This window comes from Macrotis lagotis, chromosome 7 (assembly GCF_037893015.1).
Source record: "Macrotis lagotis isolate mMagLag1 chromosome 7, bilby.v1.9.chrom.fasta, whole genome shotgun sequence".
Taxonomy (NCBI): domain Eukaryota; kingdom Metazoa; phylum Chordata; class Mammalia; order Peramelemorphia; family Peramelidae; genus Macrotis; species Macrotis lagotis.
The window spans coordinates 12,946,658-12,963,590 of NC_133664.1; the positions used below are offsets into that span (position 1 = coordinate 12,946,658).

General features: G+C 40.3%; 1 protein-coding gene across 2 annotated transcripts in view; it reads right to left on the minus strand.

The window, feature by feature from the left end:
- Positions 1 to 8,238: 8,238 nt before the first annotated feature.
- Positions 8,239 to 16,933, minus strand: part of RAPGEF5 (Rap guanine nucleotide exchange factor 5) — a 135,607-nt gene continuing 126,912 nt past the window's right edge. For both annotated transcript variants that reach the window (XM_074195455.1, XM_074195454.1), the window contains one exon: positions 8,239 to 12,917. In XM_074195455.1, the coding sequence (XP_074051556.1) occupies positions 12,799 to 12,917 (119 nt within the window). In that variant the 3' untranslated portion in view covers positions 8,239 to 12,798. The remainder of the gene's footprint in view (positions 12,918 to 16,933) is intronic.

Genomic DNA, 16,933 nt, shown 5'->3' on the forward strand with positions numbered 1-16,933 from the left:
TCTACAACATCTGCCCCTGACTTTCTCTGTCCAGCCCCCTCTCCTCCTGGCTCATTCTGGAACTTCCCTCGGGGACCTTCTCATTGTAGTAGGTCCACTGCCTCCCCACTTCTCCCATTGATGAGTTCTTCATGAAGTCACCATTTTGTGGAGGGATCTAGGGTGGTCTGCTTTCAACCCCGACCTTGCCGCATTCCTTTCACTTCATTCCCTTTCCCTTCCCCAGTCCTTAGGTGATTCCTTCCACTCCTACCAGGGCTACAGTTCCTGGCTTTCAGAGAATTTACATTCTACTAAGCATGGGTACTATTGGACTTGAAATCAGGAAGATCTGGATTCAAATCTGGATTCAGATAGCAGGTATGTAACCCAGAGAAAGTCCTCACTCTGTCTCAGTTTCTTCATCTGTTAAATGAGGGGTTAATAATAGCACCAGTCTTCCAGGGTTGTTTAAAGACTCAAATAATTTTTGTGAAGTACTGTGCCTACTTTAAAACTCTATAGCTATGATGATGATGATGATGATGATGATGATGATGATGATGATGGTGATAATGATGGTGATGATGATGATGATGATGATGATGATGATGATGATGATGCCACCACACAGACAATAAGTACATATTAAGTGAGCTATGGGGCCAAAGAACTAGACCAGACAAATTTCTACAGAAGGAAAAGAACAATTTCTGAGACTGGGGCTGAGGGCAGGCTGCATGGAGGAGGTGGCTCCCGAGCTGAGCCTTCAAGTATGGAGATCATTCTGCTGCATGTACAGTAGCAGTAGTGGAGTCTGGGAACTAGCAATCCAATTTCAATGCAACCTGATGTAAGCAAAGGGGCCTGAGGTGCAATAAAGAGCAGAGAGATTAGACTGAAGAAAAATGGAGAGGGCCCGGAATGCAAGCCAGAAGAGTTTGCCTCTTATTCTAGAGGCAAGTACAACCACTGATCAGGGCTGCACCTTAGGAAGATGGTGTCTAAGTGGGAGAATCATAAGGGCAGGAGGGAGACTGGACCTAGGGAGATCTTTGATCTGGGGAAAATGTCATGGTACAGAAGCAAAACAAATGCTTCCCCATCTTTGATAAAAGAGGAGAGGGAAGATATTATAAACTGCAGACTAGCAAGTTTGGCTTTTATTCCTGGTTAAATATAAGAACCCGTCCTATCCAAAGGATAGTTTGTAAGCCCTTGGAACAGGAAGCAGAAGTTACAAAGGGCTGGCTTCATCAAGAACAGACTATACCAGACTAACTCATTTCCTTTTTTGGCAGGGCAACTAGACACACTCGGGTCATGCTGTAGACATAGTAAACTTAGCTTCAACCAAAGTAAAACAGATTCTCTTTCAGTTCTTCTGGACATGATGGAGGGATGTGGGCTCAGTGGTAGCACAGTTAAGTGAATTGGGATATGGTTGAAAGACTCAACACAAGGAGTCACTAATAGGTTGATGTCCATTTGGAGAGAGATCCCTCCCAAGTGGAAGGTCTCAGGAATGATTGTTTTGGTCCTGAGCTGTTAAATATTTTATTAGTGTTTGGAACAAGGCATAAATGGCATGCATATCAATTTTCCAGATGATGAAAGCTTGTGGGAGTGGGTAACACATTTTATGACAGATACAACATCCAAAACATCTTGACAGGCTAGAGCTGAATCTGAAAAGATCAAATTTAATAAGGACAAAAGTTAAATTCTGCAATTGAATTTCTAAAAAATCAATGACAAATATAGAATAGCAAAGATATGGCCAGAGGCACTTGCACTGTCTTAGTAATATAGAAATGCCAATCCTTAGCACCTTGTTAATAATAATTAGTTCAAATAGGAAGCTAGCAGATGGCACCATGGACTGGCACTCCCCAGGCTTCCCCATTCAGTCCCTGCCCTCTGTGTCTTGCCCATTGGCTTTCCACCAGTGTTACTGGATCTGGTTTTTTTCTACCATGAGGTAATGTCCCATCCTTTCTTTCCCTACCTCCTCCTCCTCTCCCCACTGCCACCCAATTCCAAAAGTTCATGCTTCCTGACTTGGGCTGTTTGTAGTGGTTGCTCAGGCTCATCCTTGTCATGATACAGTGATGAGTGCTATATTTGGCCCAAGACCCAGGACCAACTCTCATCCCTGACATGGCAGGTTTTGTGACCTGGGGCAAAACTCTATCCTTCTCAAAACCTCAGTCTCCTCAGACTTCCCACTTTGATAGGGTCATCAAACCAAAAAGGTAAATTCTTTAAAATCAAATTTCTATTAGTATCCTCAGATTTTGAGCAACTGAGGGGCTTGAGTGGAGACAAACCAGTCAATGTCCTTGGGAAGATGACTTGCTAAGGGTCAGGGGACAGTCTAGAAATGACTCACACTGACTTCATGAGACTTTTATTTTCTTTAAAATAATATTTCTTTTTCCCAATTATGTGTAAAAATAATTTTTAACATTCATTTTAAAAATTTTGAATTCAAATTCCCTTCTTCCCTCCTTCTCTTCACTGAGATGGTAAGCAATTTGACATAGATCAAACATATTTCCATATTAATCAGTTTGAAAAAGTAAACCCAGATCTGCCCCACCCTCCAAGAAATGAAGAAAAATAAAGACAGTAAAAAAAGTATATTTTGCTTTGTATTCAGACTCCATCAGTTCTTTTTCTGGAGATGGCTAGCATTTGTCATCATAAATCCTGTGGAATTGTCTTAGGGCATTATATGGCTGAGAATAACTAAGTCATTTCCAATCAATCATTGTTCAGCATCACTGTTACTGTGAACAATATTCTCCTGGTTCTCACTTCACTCAGCATTAATTCCTGTAAGTCTTCCCTAGATTTTCTGAAATGATCCTGCTCATCATTTCTTATGGAATGGTAGTATTCCATCACAATCACATACCACAGATTGTTTAGCCATTCCTCAATGGATGGGCATCCCAACCATTTCCAATCCTTCGCCCATGTGATTTTTCTTGAATCAAGTCAATGTACATTTTTAAAGACCTACTAGGTATCTGATGCCATGTTAGGGGGTGGGGTCTATACACAGATAATTAAGATGAAGTTAACCCTTTTGGGGAATATATGGACAAATAGTTGGACAAGAAGCAAGGATGGGCAATGGGGGACTTGCCAATGAAGACCCCATCTTCAGAACTTGCTCAATAGTCACTGTTGGTTTTGATCTAACATGGAATTTGGTTTCAGACCATGAGTGACTGAGCAGCCAGTGCCATGTGATGGTAAGGAATTGGAAGGACTGATGATGACAGAAGAAATTTAGAGTTCACTAAAAAAAGAACCAATATTCTGGCTGTGTGTGTGTGTATGTGTGTACATATATGTGTGTTTTTCTTTTTCCTCAAATCCTGTGGGCTGCCACATGGGGGGAGTGGATTCAGCAGCCTTTAACTCTTCACCTGGCTGCCATGTGTCCCTGAACTCAAGATGCCCACTTCTCATGCCTATTCTTTCCCAGTCTTAGGTGAATGAATATATGAAATGGTAGTGAATAACCAATGATCATGTGAATCTACAAATGTCAGAAGAGCCATTGGAGGTTCCTCATAAACCAGTGACTGAGTCCACTGAGGAAAAGGCTGAAGTGAGGGTGACAAGGACTGCCACATATAGCATAGGGTTGTAATTATATGGCAGAATAGACTTCTCTAGCCTTTTCTCCCTGATCCTTCTCTGAAAAAGACTTCCTATGAAGGAGAGAGAGAGAGAGAGAGAGAGAGAGAGAGAGAGAGAGAGAGAGAGAGAGAGAGTTAGAATTATATGTATCTTCACCCCTAAAGATTTTAAAGCTCAAAATAACTTTGAATTGTTATTTCATTTGGAAAGATGATCCAAGCATTATAGCTATGACTTGATTTCCTTTCCACCAAATACAAGTAACACTCATATAGCAAATAGCAAAGAAACCCATTTATCCGAGTCAGTAGCAAAATAGAATTCAGAGATTTTCAAGCTTGAAGATAAGAAAGTAAATCTCTCTTCTCTCCTGCTCTCTCTAATTCCACCCCACCCCCCAGCTCCATGGTTCAGGTACAGGACATTAATCTTCACTAATGCCCTTTACTGATGGGCTTTGGGTCTGGGATTACATGAGCAAAGAAAACAACTCATCCAAGATTACACAACTATCAGACTGGTGGGGGCTCAGCAAAGGGTCAAAAAGGCCACCCCTTTCCCTGCATTTTGGGGAGAATGTCTTATATTAAGCACTTTATATTGGAGCTTCTCAAGGAGCAAATGTGTAGACAGGGAAACGTATGTCCTCTTGGTTCAGGGTTGGAGAATTTGTGTACCTTTATTCTCGTTATACTTTCTCAGTAAATATTCCTTTGTAGCTAATTGATATCAACATTGGTTAGGGATTTGTGAACACAGTAATAATAATAATAGAAGCCTCAACTGCTCTCAGGGTTACCCCTGGAATCCTGAGAGAAGAGGCTGTTAGCCATGTGCCAGTCCAAATGAATATTCAGAAAGGGATTCTCTTGGGGAGGTGCTGCATTTATAACAGGAGAACTCCACAGTTCATTAAAACCAAGCACTGTGTGATGTTTGATGAAAGTAGGCAATATCATTTCAGGGGACATACTCTCTGATTTTGGCATCCTCCTGTAAGTTGGCAAAAATGGAAATGATTAGAGTCAGTCCCAAGCCCAGACTGAGGCTCGCTGCCATGGGAAAGTGGAGAGGAGTGGTTCTTAGAATTATTGAGAGACCTTTAAAGGCCCTCTAGATTACTACCCACATTTTACAGCTCAGAAGAAACTGAGCTCCAGAGAGGGAAAAGTGACTTAGAATCAGAAGTTTAGAGCTGCACAGAATTTTAGAGACCAACTTGTCCATCATCTTCATTTTCCAGATGAACAAAGGGAAGTTCCTGTTTTGATGATTCAAGATCACACAGGTAAATAAAACTGACAGGATTTGAAGCCAGTTTCTTTGGCTCTAAATCCAATATTCTCTTCCTTTGTTCCATAATGTAGAGTTCTTGGAATCCTCCTGTGTTCCCTCTCATCTATTCCTGCTTAATTACATACATATGTAAAGAAGTATATATAAGGTGTCCATTTTCATCTGGCTTCATGTGGTTAGGAAGAAGCAATGAGACAGAGTAAAAAAGGGTCTGAAGCAGAATCCCAGCTCTGATTTTTATTGCCTATGTGACCTTGCGCAAGTCCCTTCCCCTCTATACAACCTTCCATCTGTAAAATGAAAAATCTGGGCTAGATAATTTTGATACTCCTTCCAGGAATGGACATCTATTAAATATTCTGTGTCACACATTGTACTTTGTTCCAGATCTCATGATCCCTTAGTGATTTGTGTTCTTGTATGAGGAAAAAAAGATTTCTGACATACTCGTGCCATTTTTAAAACTGCCCAGTGTTTCTAATACAACTGACTTATAGTCCTTCTAAATCCCAACAGGAAAGGTTGGTGAGTCTTTTGTCTAGCCCCTTGTCAGACCTTATTGGGAAATGGGTGACTCCACACATTAATCTCTGCATTAACGGGGGCAGCCAGTAGCTATTGTAGTGATGCCAGACAGAGCGGAGACAGGGGCTTTAGTGAACATGAGCAGCCTGCAGCATCAACCTGTTCATTCACAGAATTCTAGAATCTCATAGTTGGAAGGACTGATTTCCGAGTTGTTTAGATCACCCCATATTTGAGCAAAGACCTTCCTCTAAGGTATGGCCGACAAAGGGTCTTTATGTGATGACTTCTGGAAAGAAGAACCTTACTCCCTCCAGAATCATCTAAGTCCACTTAGGATGGCTCCAATTGAGAGGTTTCTCATACATATAATTCTGCCTCTTTGCAGTTTCTACCCGTTACTGCCAATTTTGAGGTCAAGGAGAACATGGTCCATCAGTCACATAACAATTATCACCAGATTTTTCGGAAGCCTTCTGGATCCCTCCTCTGGCTCATCACACATACCCCATAGACATCCTTCAAGACAACTGTCAAAATCCTCCCCCCACCCCCCCCTTTTTTTAGATTTTAGTTTTTGCAAGGCAAATAGACTTAAGTGACTTGCCCAAGGCCACACAGCTAAGTAATTATTAAGTGTCTGAGGCCGGATTTGAACTCAGGTCCTCCTGACTCCAGGGCCAGTGCTCTATCCACTGTGCCACCTAGTTGCCCCCCCCAATCCCTTTTGAAGGTACATTCTCCCCTTTATCTCATCCTGATATAGCATGATCTCAAGCCACTATCATGGTTGCTTTCCATTGGGACCCTCCATTTTTTCAACATCCTTCCTAAAATATAAACTCTAGAATTTGACTCAACATTGGAGACAGGGTCTACCTAGGGTCCAACAGAGTGGGACTCCCACCTCCCTAATTCTAGTTATCATGACTCTCTTAATACAACCTAACATGGCCTATTCCTGCTCCATTGGCTGCCACATTGTGCTGCTGATTAATATTCAGCTGGTAATCCAATAAAATCCCAAGACTAATCGATGTCTTGTCACGCTTCTCCTATTTCATGAAGTTGATTTTTTGAACCCAAGTATAAGACTTGACATTTATCCTTATTAAATATGATCTTATTAGAATCATTCATTCAACAAATATTTGAGTTCTTATTCTGATCAAAGGACCACACTAGCCAGGCATGTCGAGGTATGCTGTAAGACTCACATTTACAAAGTCAATACATCTATTTCAGGCGAGAGAGTGATAGAGGACAGTTCAATTTTAGTTGGAGAATGGTTGCTCCCTCAACTGTATCTTGTTCTTTGATAATAAGGACTCCGTTCTCTCATACACAGAGTCAGAGATAAGACACCAGATTTCACCTAATTTTGAGGATGGCTGGAGTTATGATTTCAGTTTGTTCCCCTGGAGGTGGGGGTGTGCTGGGAAAAGGTTCACATTCATTCACTGAGCTCTGCCTCTGACATGATGTTTTTCAGGGCAAAATGACATGACATTCTATTTTGTAGTTACTTTTCTGATTGGAAGTAGGTTGTAGGATACTCTTTATATATATGAGCAACCCCCTGGTCTTCATGATGAGCTCTGTTTCAATAAAAGAGGCAATTTCAAAGCCTGAGCAGAATACTCTTTGGGGGGAGGACCTGAAGCTCTAATTTTATTGGTAGGAGACTTCTGGTATGGAAATTGTCTTTACCTCCATAAATCAACAACTCAATTCTAACTTAGAGTCTCAAGAAAGACTTGTATTTACTAAAACTTTTCCTTGGAAGTTAACCATATGATCACAGATTCACAGATTCACAGAATCCCCAAAACAGAGAAGTTTTAAATTGGAAGGGACCTCAATGGTTATCTAGTCCTGCCCATACCTGAAAAAAATTCCAACCCTAACACACCTAATAAGTGGTTGGTCAGAGTTTGACTGAAAACCTTTAGAGAAAAAGAACCCCAAACCTCTAAATGGGATAAATGTAATCATTAGGAAGATTTTTTCTATGTAACAAGCCTCAATTCAAAAGGGAAAAGTCCCAGACTTAAAATGAAATGAAAATGGAAAACCATTGATTGTGAATGTCTAAAGAAAATGTGGTATCTAAATCTAATGGAAAAATATTGTATCATAAGAAAAGCTGGATATGACAAGTTTAGAGAAGTGAGAGAAGAAACAGAAGGACATGAGCAGGCGAGCTACACAATGACTAAAATACTATAAAGGAAAAGAACAACAAAACAGAGCCAAATGTAGTATAATTGTAATAATCAATTTTAATCCCAGAGAGAGGAAACAAACCTCAGTAGAGAGATGGGGAAAGGGAACACCGATGTGGAATACTGTTAGTTGGGTGGACTTGTTGGGTTGCTCTTCTTGGTTTGTTGTTATTACAAATGAAGGGGAGAGGAAAAAAAAGGGATCAGTTAAAAAAAATGAAGGGGAGGTATAGCCAGAAGGGAATAAGAAGAAAAATGCAAACGGGAAGGATTCATTTGCCTTTAATCTATGAAATACACCTCTGCCTCCTGAGAACAAAATGGAACCTATCCAAAACTGGATTTTTCTGATGGCGAACAATCAGCCATACTCTTCTTTTCACTAAGTCTTATGTCAAAGTGGTATTCCTGCCTCCTGGGCAGAGTATAGTGGAAGCAAAGGAATAATTTGATGGCCATGACGGCCAGGAAAGAGCAAGAAGGAAACAAATCCACGAGTCTTTAATAGTCATATATTTTGGAAAGTAGTTTAAAAAAAACACTTGAAAATACCATCTAAGATCACAGTCACTTATACAAGCTTTAATCTTATATTGCTTGGCCATTTTTACATATAAATTATTGCTCACTAGCTTTTATAAATATGCAACACTACGATATTTACAGAGCCCACAAGCGGGAGGAGAGGAAGGGGAACACTGTTGCTGGGGATTCTGGTAAATCAACAAACTGTTTCATATCTACCAGTGCTTCGGAGAGTGGATAACTACTGACCGTAGTCCCTGAGAAGTTCGGTAGACATCCCTGATTGCGGGGTTTCTATCTTTTTATGGTTAATGCAAGTCAACAGTGTTCATAGCAGTCCCAATTAAAGATACCATCAAGGCAAGATTTTTATCTTGGTACAACAACAGGGTAATCCCAATACAATAAATAGTCTATGCAAATAAATATTATTCTCTGCTAAAAAAAAGTTAATTATATACAGCTTGGTTTTGAACAGTAGTACTTTTTTTTCTTGCTTTTTGGCAATTTTTTTAAACTTTTTTTTTTGGCCACTTGTTTTAAGCACATTGCTCACTAGCTAAATGTGAGCTGAAATTCTAAGGACATGTTGTAGAAGTATCTAAAGTTGTTATAACAAACCCTTCTCAGGCAATGGCACAAGAACCTTGGTGTTCTTAGCCTTTCTATTTGAACACTTTGGCCAATTTCTCCTCTCTCTCTCTCTCTCTCTCTCTCTCTCTCTCTCTCACACACACACACACACACACACACACACACACACACACGATCTGTTGTGCGATTTCAAAAGACCAAGGTTAGCAATTTACAGCATCTGGTGACAATCCTAATGGTAGCTGATAGATGGACACATTTCCACATGTGGTGACCCAGGCAGAAACTCTAAGCAATTTCAGCTCTTCTTCCATTCTCCACTCAGTTTTTTTTTTTTTAACCGAAATCATCACAGCCAGACTGGCTCTAAATTGACTTCTCCTGCTTAAACTGTGATTGGGGCAATGATATCCCTTATTAGTCCTGTTTTCAGGGAAGAGACTCCTGATAGTCCTTCCCAGAAGTTCTTGGTGACTACAGTAGAGCAAATAACAATTCTAACTAGTTTTGAGTTTGCCTGTGAAGAGCAAAAGGTGTTTCGATATTGTTGCCTATTCACAGGGGTCCATGTCTGGTGTCCTGTACCGGACTCACTTCTGACACCATCTAATTTACTGGCGTGCCAGGGAATCCAGGGACACACAAGAGTTTGTAGAAGTTCTTTCTTAACAGGGAGGGTCCACAGGGAAAGGCCCAAGTTCTAATTAGGAAGTCCTGAGTACAGAACTGCAGAAGAGGCCCTTGAGTCTCAGATCTTGGTCCCAATTCCCACCCAGTTGAGGAATCCCTTCCATAGCAGATGGCCATCTGCTTATTATTGGAAGGATCCTTAAGGGGAGCTCACTAGAGCTCTGCAGTGGCTCCCTTCCCTGAAATTTAGAACTTTACAAATGGAAGGACCTCAGGGGCTATGCACTTTACCACCTTCCTTTTCGAAGTAAAGGAGCTGAGACCCAGAAGGAGAACATGACAGGCTCATAAGGAGAGATTGGGGGCTGTTGGCTGGTGCAAATTATTAAAAAGTTCTGGTATGGGAGCTGGACGCTGTCATTTTCATTCTTGGGATGTAGCTATTATCCAAGAAACTCTTTGAACCTATTGATCTTTATAAGCTTTCCATTCTCTTAGGTTAGAATTAAATACTAGGAAAAATCTGGAAGACAAAGATGAGAAAGATGTTATTAAGTCTGTGCTGGGTCCCTCAAGCCTTGGGTCTTGAGAGAAAGAGGAGGGCCATGACAAGGACAAGAGAATGACTGGGAATGTTTCTTTGCCCCAGCAAGTCACCTCTTCCCATTGACCACATTCCCTTCCTCTGCCACATTATAATGTTTTGCATCTGTCAGGGATCAGAAAAGGTATTCCAATCAGATCTCACCATGGCTTGAGTCTGCCAAGGAACAATAAAGTGGTATTATGGCTGAAACAGATCAAGTCTATTTATACTTTTAATTGGCAAAAATGTGAAGTTTTAGGATTTAAAAAAATCTGGGTTTCCCCTGGCTTGCTTCTCTCACCTTCCAAATGCAATTGAAAGTTATATCAGCCAGTTTGTTCTTTCAGGTCACAGAAATACAAATAAAATATGCCAGATGTTGCCTAAGGTAAGTCACATTTCCTAGAAGAAAATGGTGGAAGTATTGACTGTCACCACCAAGACTGAGTTCTTTTTGGTGCTGTCATGAAATGACCTTCTCCTACTGCTCTCCATTGTATCCACCTAGCAGCACCACGCTTATGAGCGCATCTTCCAGACCCATTGAAGAGAGGGTCACTATTGCCTCCCATCTATGACTATGAATGATTTTTAAAAAAAAGATGAAATTTTCTATGCCAGGACAGATCCATTCTCTTAAAGGTCTACTAATATTTTTCCACATATTTCTTTGTGTGGATCTCTCATATATTACATATAACATGTGTTATATATGTTATATACAATATGTGTTATAAGGCAATCTATAGTATTCATATACACACAATGTAAATATACACATGCATATATGTATATATAGTCACAAACAGGTATGTTCTTTCCTGAACCTCAGGAAACAGGGTTGTAATTATGTCTAGAAATATTTCAAATATTTCTGGCAACAAAGATGAATATGATTTTAATGAATTGAAATCAAAGTGTTGCTTAAGGGCACCCAGATTGTAAGAAGGTTGTAATTTGAAAACCCTAGTGAAAACACAAATAGCCAAAGGAGCTGTGATTTCTGCTCCCAGTATGAAAAAGTCCTCCAAGGATACAAATTGCAATTCATCTCTATAGAAAAGACCCAGGGAATCACCTGAGGCACAGAAAGGTTAAATGACTCAGCCAAGGTCACAAAATGATAGAATTCGAACCCAGATCATTCTGATATTAACCCTGCACTGAATCCATGTCATTTAAATAGACTGATTGATACAACATGGAGAAACTGAACTATTGATATGTAAAACTGTGCTCCTTGAAAACCTGACAAAGGAACTGAAGAAAATGAAAATAAAATGAGTTGCAATGATTTGGAGCTTTGATAAAATCAAGACAAATGAGAAAGCAAGAGAGTATTCCTGCTTAGACCAGATTGGACCAAATGATCCTTGATGGCTTTTCCCATGTGGAGATCCTGTGTGTTTTCAGTGTTTTGGGGGAAGCTATGACAATTCAACTAACCAAAAGTGGCCATGCTTATTGCACTCTTAAGTCCAAACTTGTTTTCATGTACTAAAATCATAGCAACCCTCATGTTAAGTCCTCACCTTTAATCTATCTCCTCTCTCATTTGTCCCTATATTGTTCTAGGAGGGAGCAGTAATATCTCATTCTGCAGGCAAGGATATTACGCCCAGGTCCCAGCATATACATGACAGTGGCAGGGACAAGTACTCAGACTGTACTAATTTCCAGGTGGTTGGTGACTTTCAAAGAGCTCTAAGAGCACACACATGAGTGGACCATGTTTCTTTTAGATGTGTGAAAAATTCCTCAGAAATTATACTGAGTGCAGGGTTTTTTTTTTAAAGACAATCATTAACAATGCCGCCCTTATGGGAGACGCAATTTGGCATAATTTGCCTAATTGGTCCAAATAATTTTCATTAAATTAGCCAGCTGTGCAGAAAATGATTTCATCCCTAAGTGTGAATCTTTAAATGATCACAGGTTTTGTTGTGTTTTTTTTAAAGTGGGTGTCTGGAAATTGCAACCTTCCGAATGTAAGCAGGAATGGTGGAGATTGCCCTTCCCAGGTTTCTTTTAACAGTTATATGTATGCAAACATGTGTGTGTTTTCATTCTTGGTCCCATGGAGAGTCAGAAAAGGGAAAATGATATGACTTTTTTTTTTCAAGGTCTTGGAAAAAAAGCAATATTTTTTAAACTGGATCAGGGTGGGAGTTCCCATCTGGTCTGTAACTTCTAGTCTTAACCAGGGACCCAGTCAAGGGAAAGGATTTGCCCAGGGTCTCACAACTATGGTGTGTCAATGATGGGACTTGAACACAAGTCTTCCTGACTCTAGCTAGGAAACCAGACTGCCTCTTAAGCAACACTGTAAGATCCACTGAGAAGTACATTCCAAGGTGTCTGAGAAATTTCCATCACTCCCCAAGGTCAGTGCTTTCTGGTTGAAATGTTTTGTCCCATCAGGACATGGCATAGGATTATTTTAACACTGGCACACAAATTAAAGTGAAAAGCTACTGGACCAGTGATACTATCACAATGAACTCTGCTGCTCCGATTGCAGGTGGCTATGTCCTCTTCCTCTCCAGCTCCAGTTGCCCAGGGAGAACCCCAGTGCCATCCTCCTCTTCATCCGAAGGCTGCCACCGCTCCTTCTCATGCTGGTTGACTTGCCCACAGGCGGGCATCCGGGGAGTGACTGATAAAACTCAGCAAATCCATTTTCAGGAGGAAAGCCACATGCTTGGCATCGACATTCCCTTAATCCAAAGTGCTGCCGTCCCCAGGGTCTGCCCGCCTGGCTGCCACAGCATGAGTGTGTGCTCACGCCCTTGGTTCAATCCGGTGGGAAAGTTCAAACAGCACCTGCTGGTTGTCGATGACATGCAGGTGGTGAACGTAGGATCTAAGCTCTTGATGGTCTTTGGGAGACACTTCACCGCCTAATCTCAGAAAGTAGGTGAGGGGAAGAAAAAGAAACAAAGATAAGTTTCTTAAGAGTTTTGAAAACCTCTCTGGGTGATGGCAAAAGCCTCAATTACAGGCTTATAGATTTTAGAAATCGATCAATCCAATCTTCTCATTTTACATATGAGGAAACTGAGGCAAATGAGGGGAAATGACTTCTCCAGGGTCACAGTCAGTAAGTATCTAAGGCAAGATTTTAACTCAGGTCCTCCTGCCTCTGAGTCCTGTACTCTCTGTCCCCTATGCTATTGGCTTTTAGGGGCAGCTACGTTGTGCAGTGATGAGACACTGGTCCTGGAGGCAAGAGAACCTGGTTTAAATTAGGTCTCAGACATTTGACACTTTCTAATTGTGTGACCTTGGGCAAGTCACCCCGATTGTCTCACATCAAAGACCAACTCTAGTCATCCTGACTCATATCTGGCCATTGGACCCAAATGCCTCTGGAGAAGAAAGTGAGACTGGGGACTGTGCACAACACCCCTTCACGCAAACCCAATTCACGTGCATGTCACTGCATCACCTCCCTGATAACATGGTTCTCTTCAAGACTGAAGGGCAACCAACAACAACATTTGCTTGCAAGGGTGACCTTGATCATCAGAAAGATTATCTTCCTCCAAGTGGAGGGCTGCTGTCTCGGCTTAGAGAGAAAAATCTTTCCTTTCTTGGTTATTCGGAGTTAGTAGACTAGGCAAGAGTCAATGATGCCCAAGGGTGGGAGGAGGAGGAGCAGCAGTGCTCTATAGAGGAAAGGGCCCTGACCTCAAAGCTTGGAACCACTTGGATTCTCTTCTCATACATGCATAAATTTTACTTATTAAATAGCTACTTTGTGGAAGATTTGCAATACCAACATATACATGTGTGTATATGAAGCCAGGACAAGCTATACATAAATCATCATGAACCAAGCTTCTTTGGATCTTGTATTGGAAACTAGAACCTTAGAGAATGTCTGGTCCAGCCAATTCATTTTACAGATAAAATATTGGGGTCAAAAGAATAGAAGAGACGTTGATAATGATGGTATGCCATGTCTATACTCATATATTTGTGGTGGCTATTGAGTAAATTGGTCATGTCCCCATTGGGGGGTTTTCTTGGCAAAGATACTGGAGCAGTTTGCCATTTCCTGCTCCAGCTCATTTTATATATGAGGGAACAGGAAGTAAAAGGTGATTTGCCCATGGTCACACAGCTGCCAAGTGTCTGAGGCCAGATTTAAAGTCTATTCACTTTGCCATCTAGCTGCCCATATACATATATATTCATATATCTATAGACATAGCTATATCATGCCATTATTACATCTACCATACAATGATCATATAAATTACATAACCTAGAATATAATTATATTATATACAATTATATAATTATTAATATATGTATATGTGTGCATACATACACAGACACATATATTATATACAGATATATGGATATTGAAATGTCCATGGTGCTAGTCTTGCATCTTAGCTTGTTCCTAATGTTGACAGTGAGGAAGATGGAGTTCAGCGAGAGAAGTGAGAAGCTCAGGTCTGAGTATTATCTTTCTAGAAAAAGAATGCCTGTTATCTGTGAGTGATCTGTGTGAGGCTTTTTGCCAACTGGTACTGGGAAATTATTATTTTTTAATGTTAGTCCCATTTTGTTTGCGTAAATATCCCCACTTAAGGCAAGAAGTGTGGTAAGGATAATATTGGGAGAAGACAATTTGGGGCTTGGAGTTCACAAATGACTTCGAATTCTTGTCTTTATTGAAAACAAAACTTCATGGGAACAGCAACAAAAAAGGACTAATATACGGAATGAAAATGATTCACAGTCCCTCTTGTTTTGACAATAACAAACAGTGAAATTACTGTCAAAATGAAGCAAGCGTCTGGATAGAATTTGGAGATTTTCTCCATAGACACCACGGAAGAAAATATGATGCTAAAAAGAGAATTTCGTTATTATTTTCTAACCCTTGGAGACATCTGAGGCTGGTGTGCTTCATTTATAAATGGGGGCTTCTGGCCAACCATGTATCATGTTTAATTTCCTTTGGCCTTTTTTTTTCCCAGTCCCCTTAGTCAGACTCAAATAGCCAAAGAGAAAAAACGATCCCTGTTGTTAAAGACTAAATAACTAAGCCTAATAGAAAAGAAGCCTGCCTATCATACTCTAATAAATATTCAGTAAATTTGCTTCACATCCACATGAGTTTAGCTGGGGGCGGGGGAGCTGGTCCTCTGGGAATATTTGCATGAGCTGCTTCTAAAATGTCAATTTCAGAGTAGAACCAAGCGTTACCGTGGCGATTACATTCATGTAATCCGGGCCACTCGATTGTCTGATAAAATGCTGGTGAAAAACATGGAATGATAATGGCAATAATTACTCCAAAACCAAATTTGATATTCTGAATACTAATGTTAGCTCTTTGAGGGTGGGGGAGGGGGTGTTATTATTTTAGTTTGGTTCCTACCATATGATCTGGCTCAGAGGAGATGTTCCATTTAAAATATACAGTACATATATAAATAATCACAATGGGATTAGAGATGGGATAGATGTGAGAGTCTACCTAAGCAGGGCTTCGGGAAATGGGATCACCTTTAAAAAAATTGATTTTGATACTTGTATTTCAATATAATTGGCTTCCTTAGGAATCCTGTGTCTTTTATTTTTATGAATTTTAAAGTCATGATCTTCACAAAGGCCCATAGCCTTCATTAGATGGCTAAAAGGATCCAGAAACCCCCCAAAAACTATGATTCAATATAATCCTCATATTTTGTACATGAGGAAATGGAGGTCCAGGGAACCTAAATGATTTCTTCAGGGCACCACCAGGGTGGGAGTGGCAGAACTGGGTTTTGAACTGTAGTCTAAGTGTCTTCATTTATTGATATAGCTTAGAAAGGGCAAGAGACTTGCCCAGAATCACTCAAGTACTGAGGGGTAAGGCTGGAATTAGAGACCAGTAATTCCACCTTCAGAATAAGGATTCTTTGCCCACCATACCCTGACATCTCTTCTTGAAAAAGCTTCCAGTAAACCAACCAGGGGGAGGGAATAGGAGGAGGAATTTTTATCTATCTATGTCTCACTATATCCACATCCACATCCACATCCACAAACACAATTTTATATTTATATAAATATATAATATTTATTAATAAATATATAATTCTATATAATAAAATGTATAAATATATATTTATATGAATATATATCTCCATATACATCACATACATATTGTAAACATGTACACAGATGTCTGTCTCTCCATTCAGCTACCCATCTATTCATCCATCTCTCTTTCCATTCACCTATTCATCCATCCATCCATCCATCCATCCATCCATCCATCCATCCATCCATCCATCCATCCATTTGTCTGTTAGTCTATCTATCTATCTATCTATCTATCTATCTATCTATCTATCTATCTATCTGTCTGTCTGTCGAGCTAGCTACCTTTCTATCATCTATCTATCTGTATCTATCCATCTATGCCAAAAATACCCAGGTCACAATACTATAAAGGATCTAAGAGGAATTCAATCTCAGGTTTTCCTATCTCCAAAGTGCAGCACTCTGATACCACACTCTGTCAGAATTTCTAAGCTTAATTCTGAAGAAAGCAAAGTATTCTAGAAGGTAGATAAATGGAAGGAAGGCATCCCAGAAAAATTTGCTACTAAAGGAAAAGGCTCAGTATTCTGGGTTTTGTTTTTAATCACCTTCTTCTTGGGAGTCTGAGCTCCCACACCATAGTTACAATCCATTGCGCCTTCTCTCATTGACCCTTTTGGTATTTCAATGGGTCCATAATCCCGTCCATGGGGACACATAATCCCCAAGCACTTTTCACCCATTCTCCTCCCCAGCTTCACTTGGTCATGCCTATCTGTCAATCCTCCCTAAAGGATCTCCCCAGGATGCACAATGAGTGGTACATAGGAATCACTTAATAAATAAATGCCTGCTGACTGTGTGA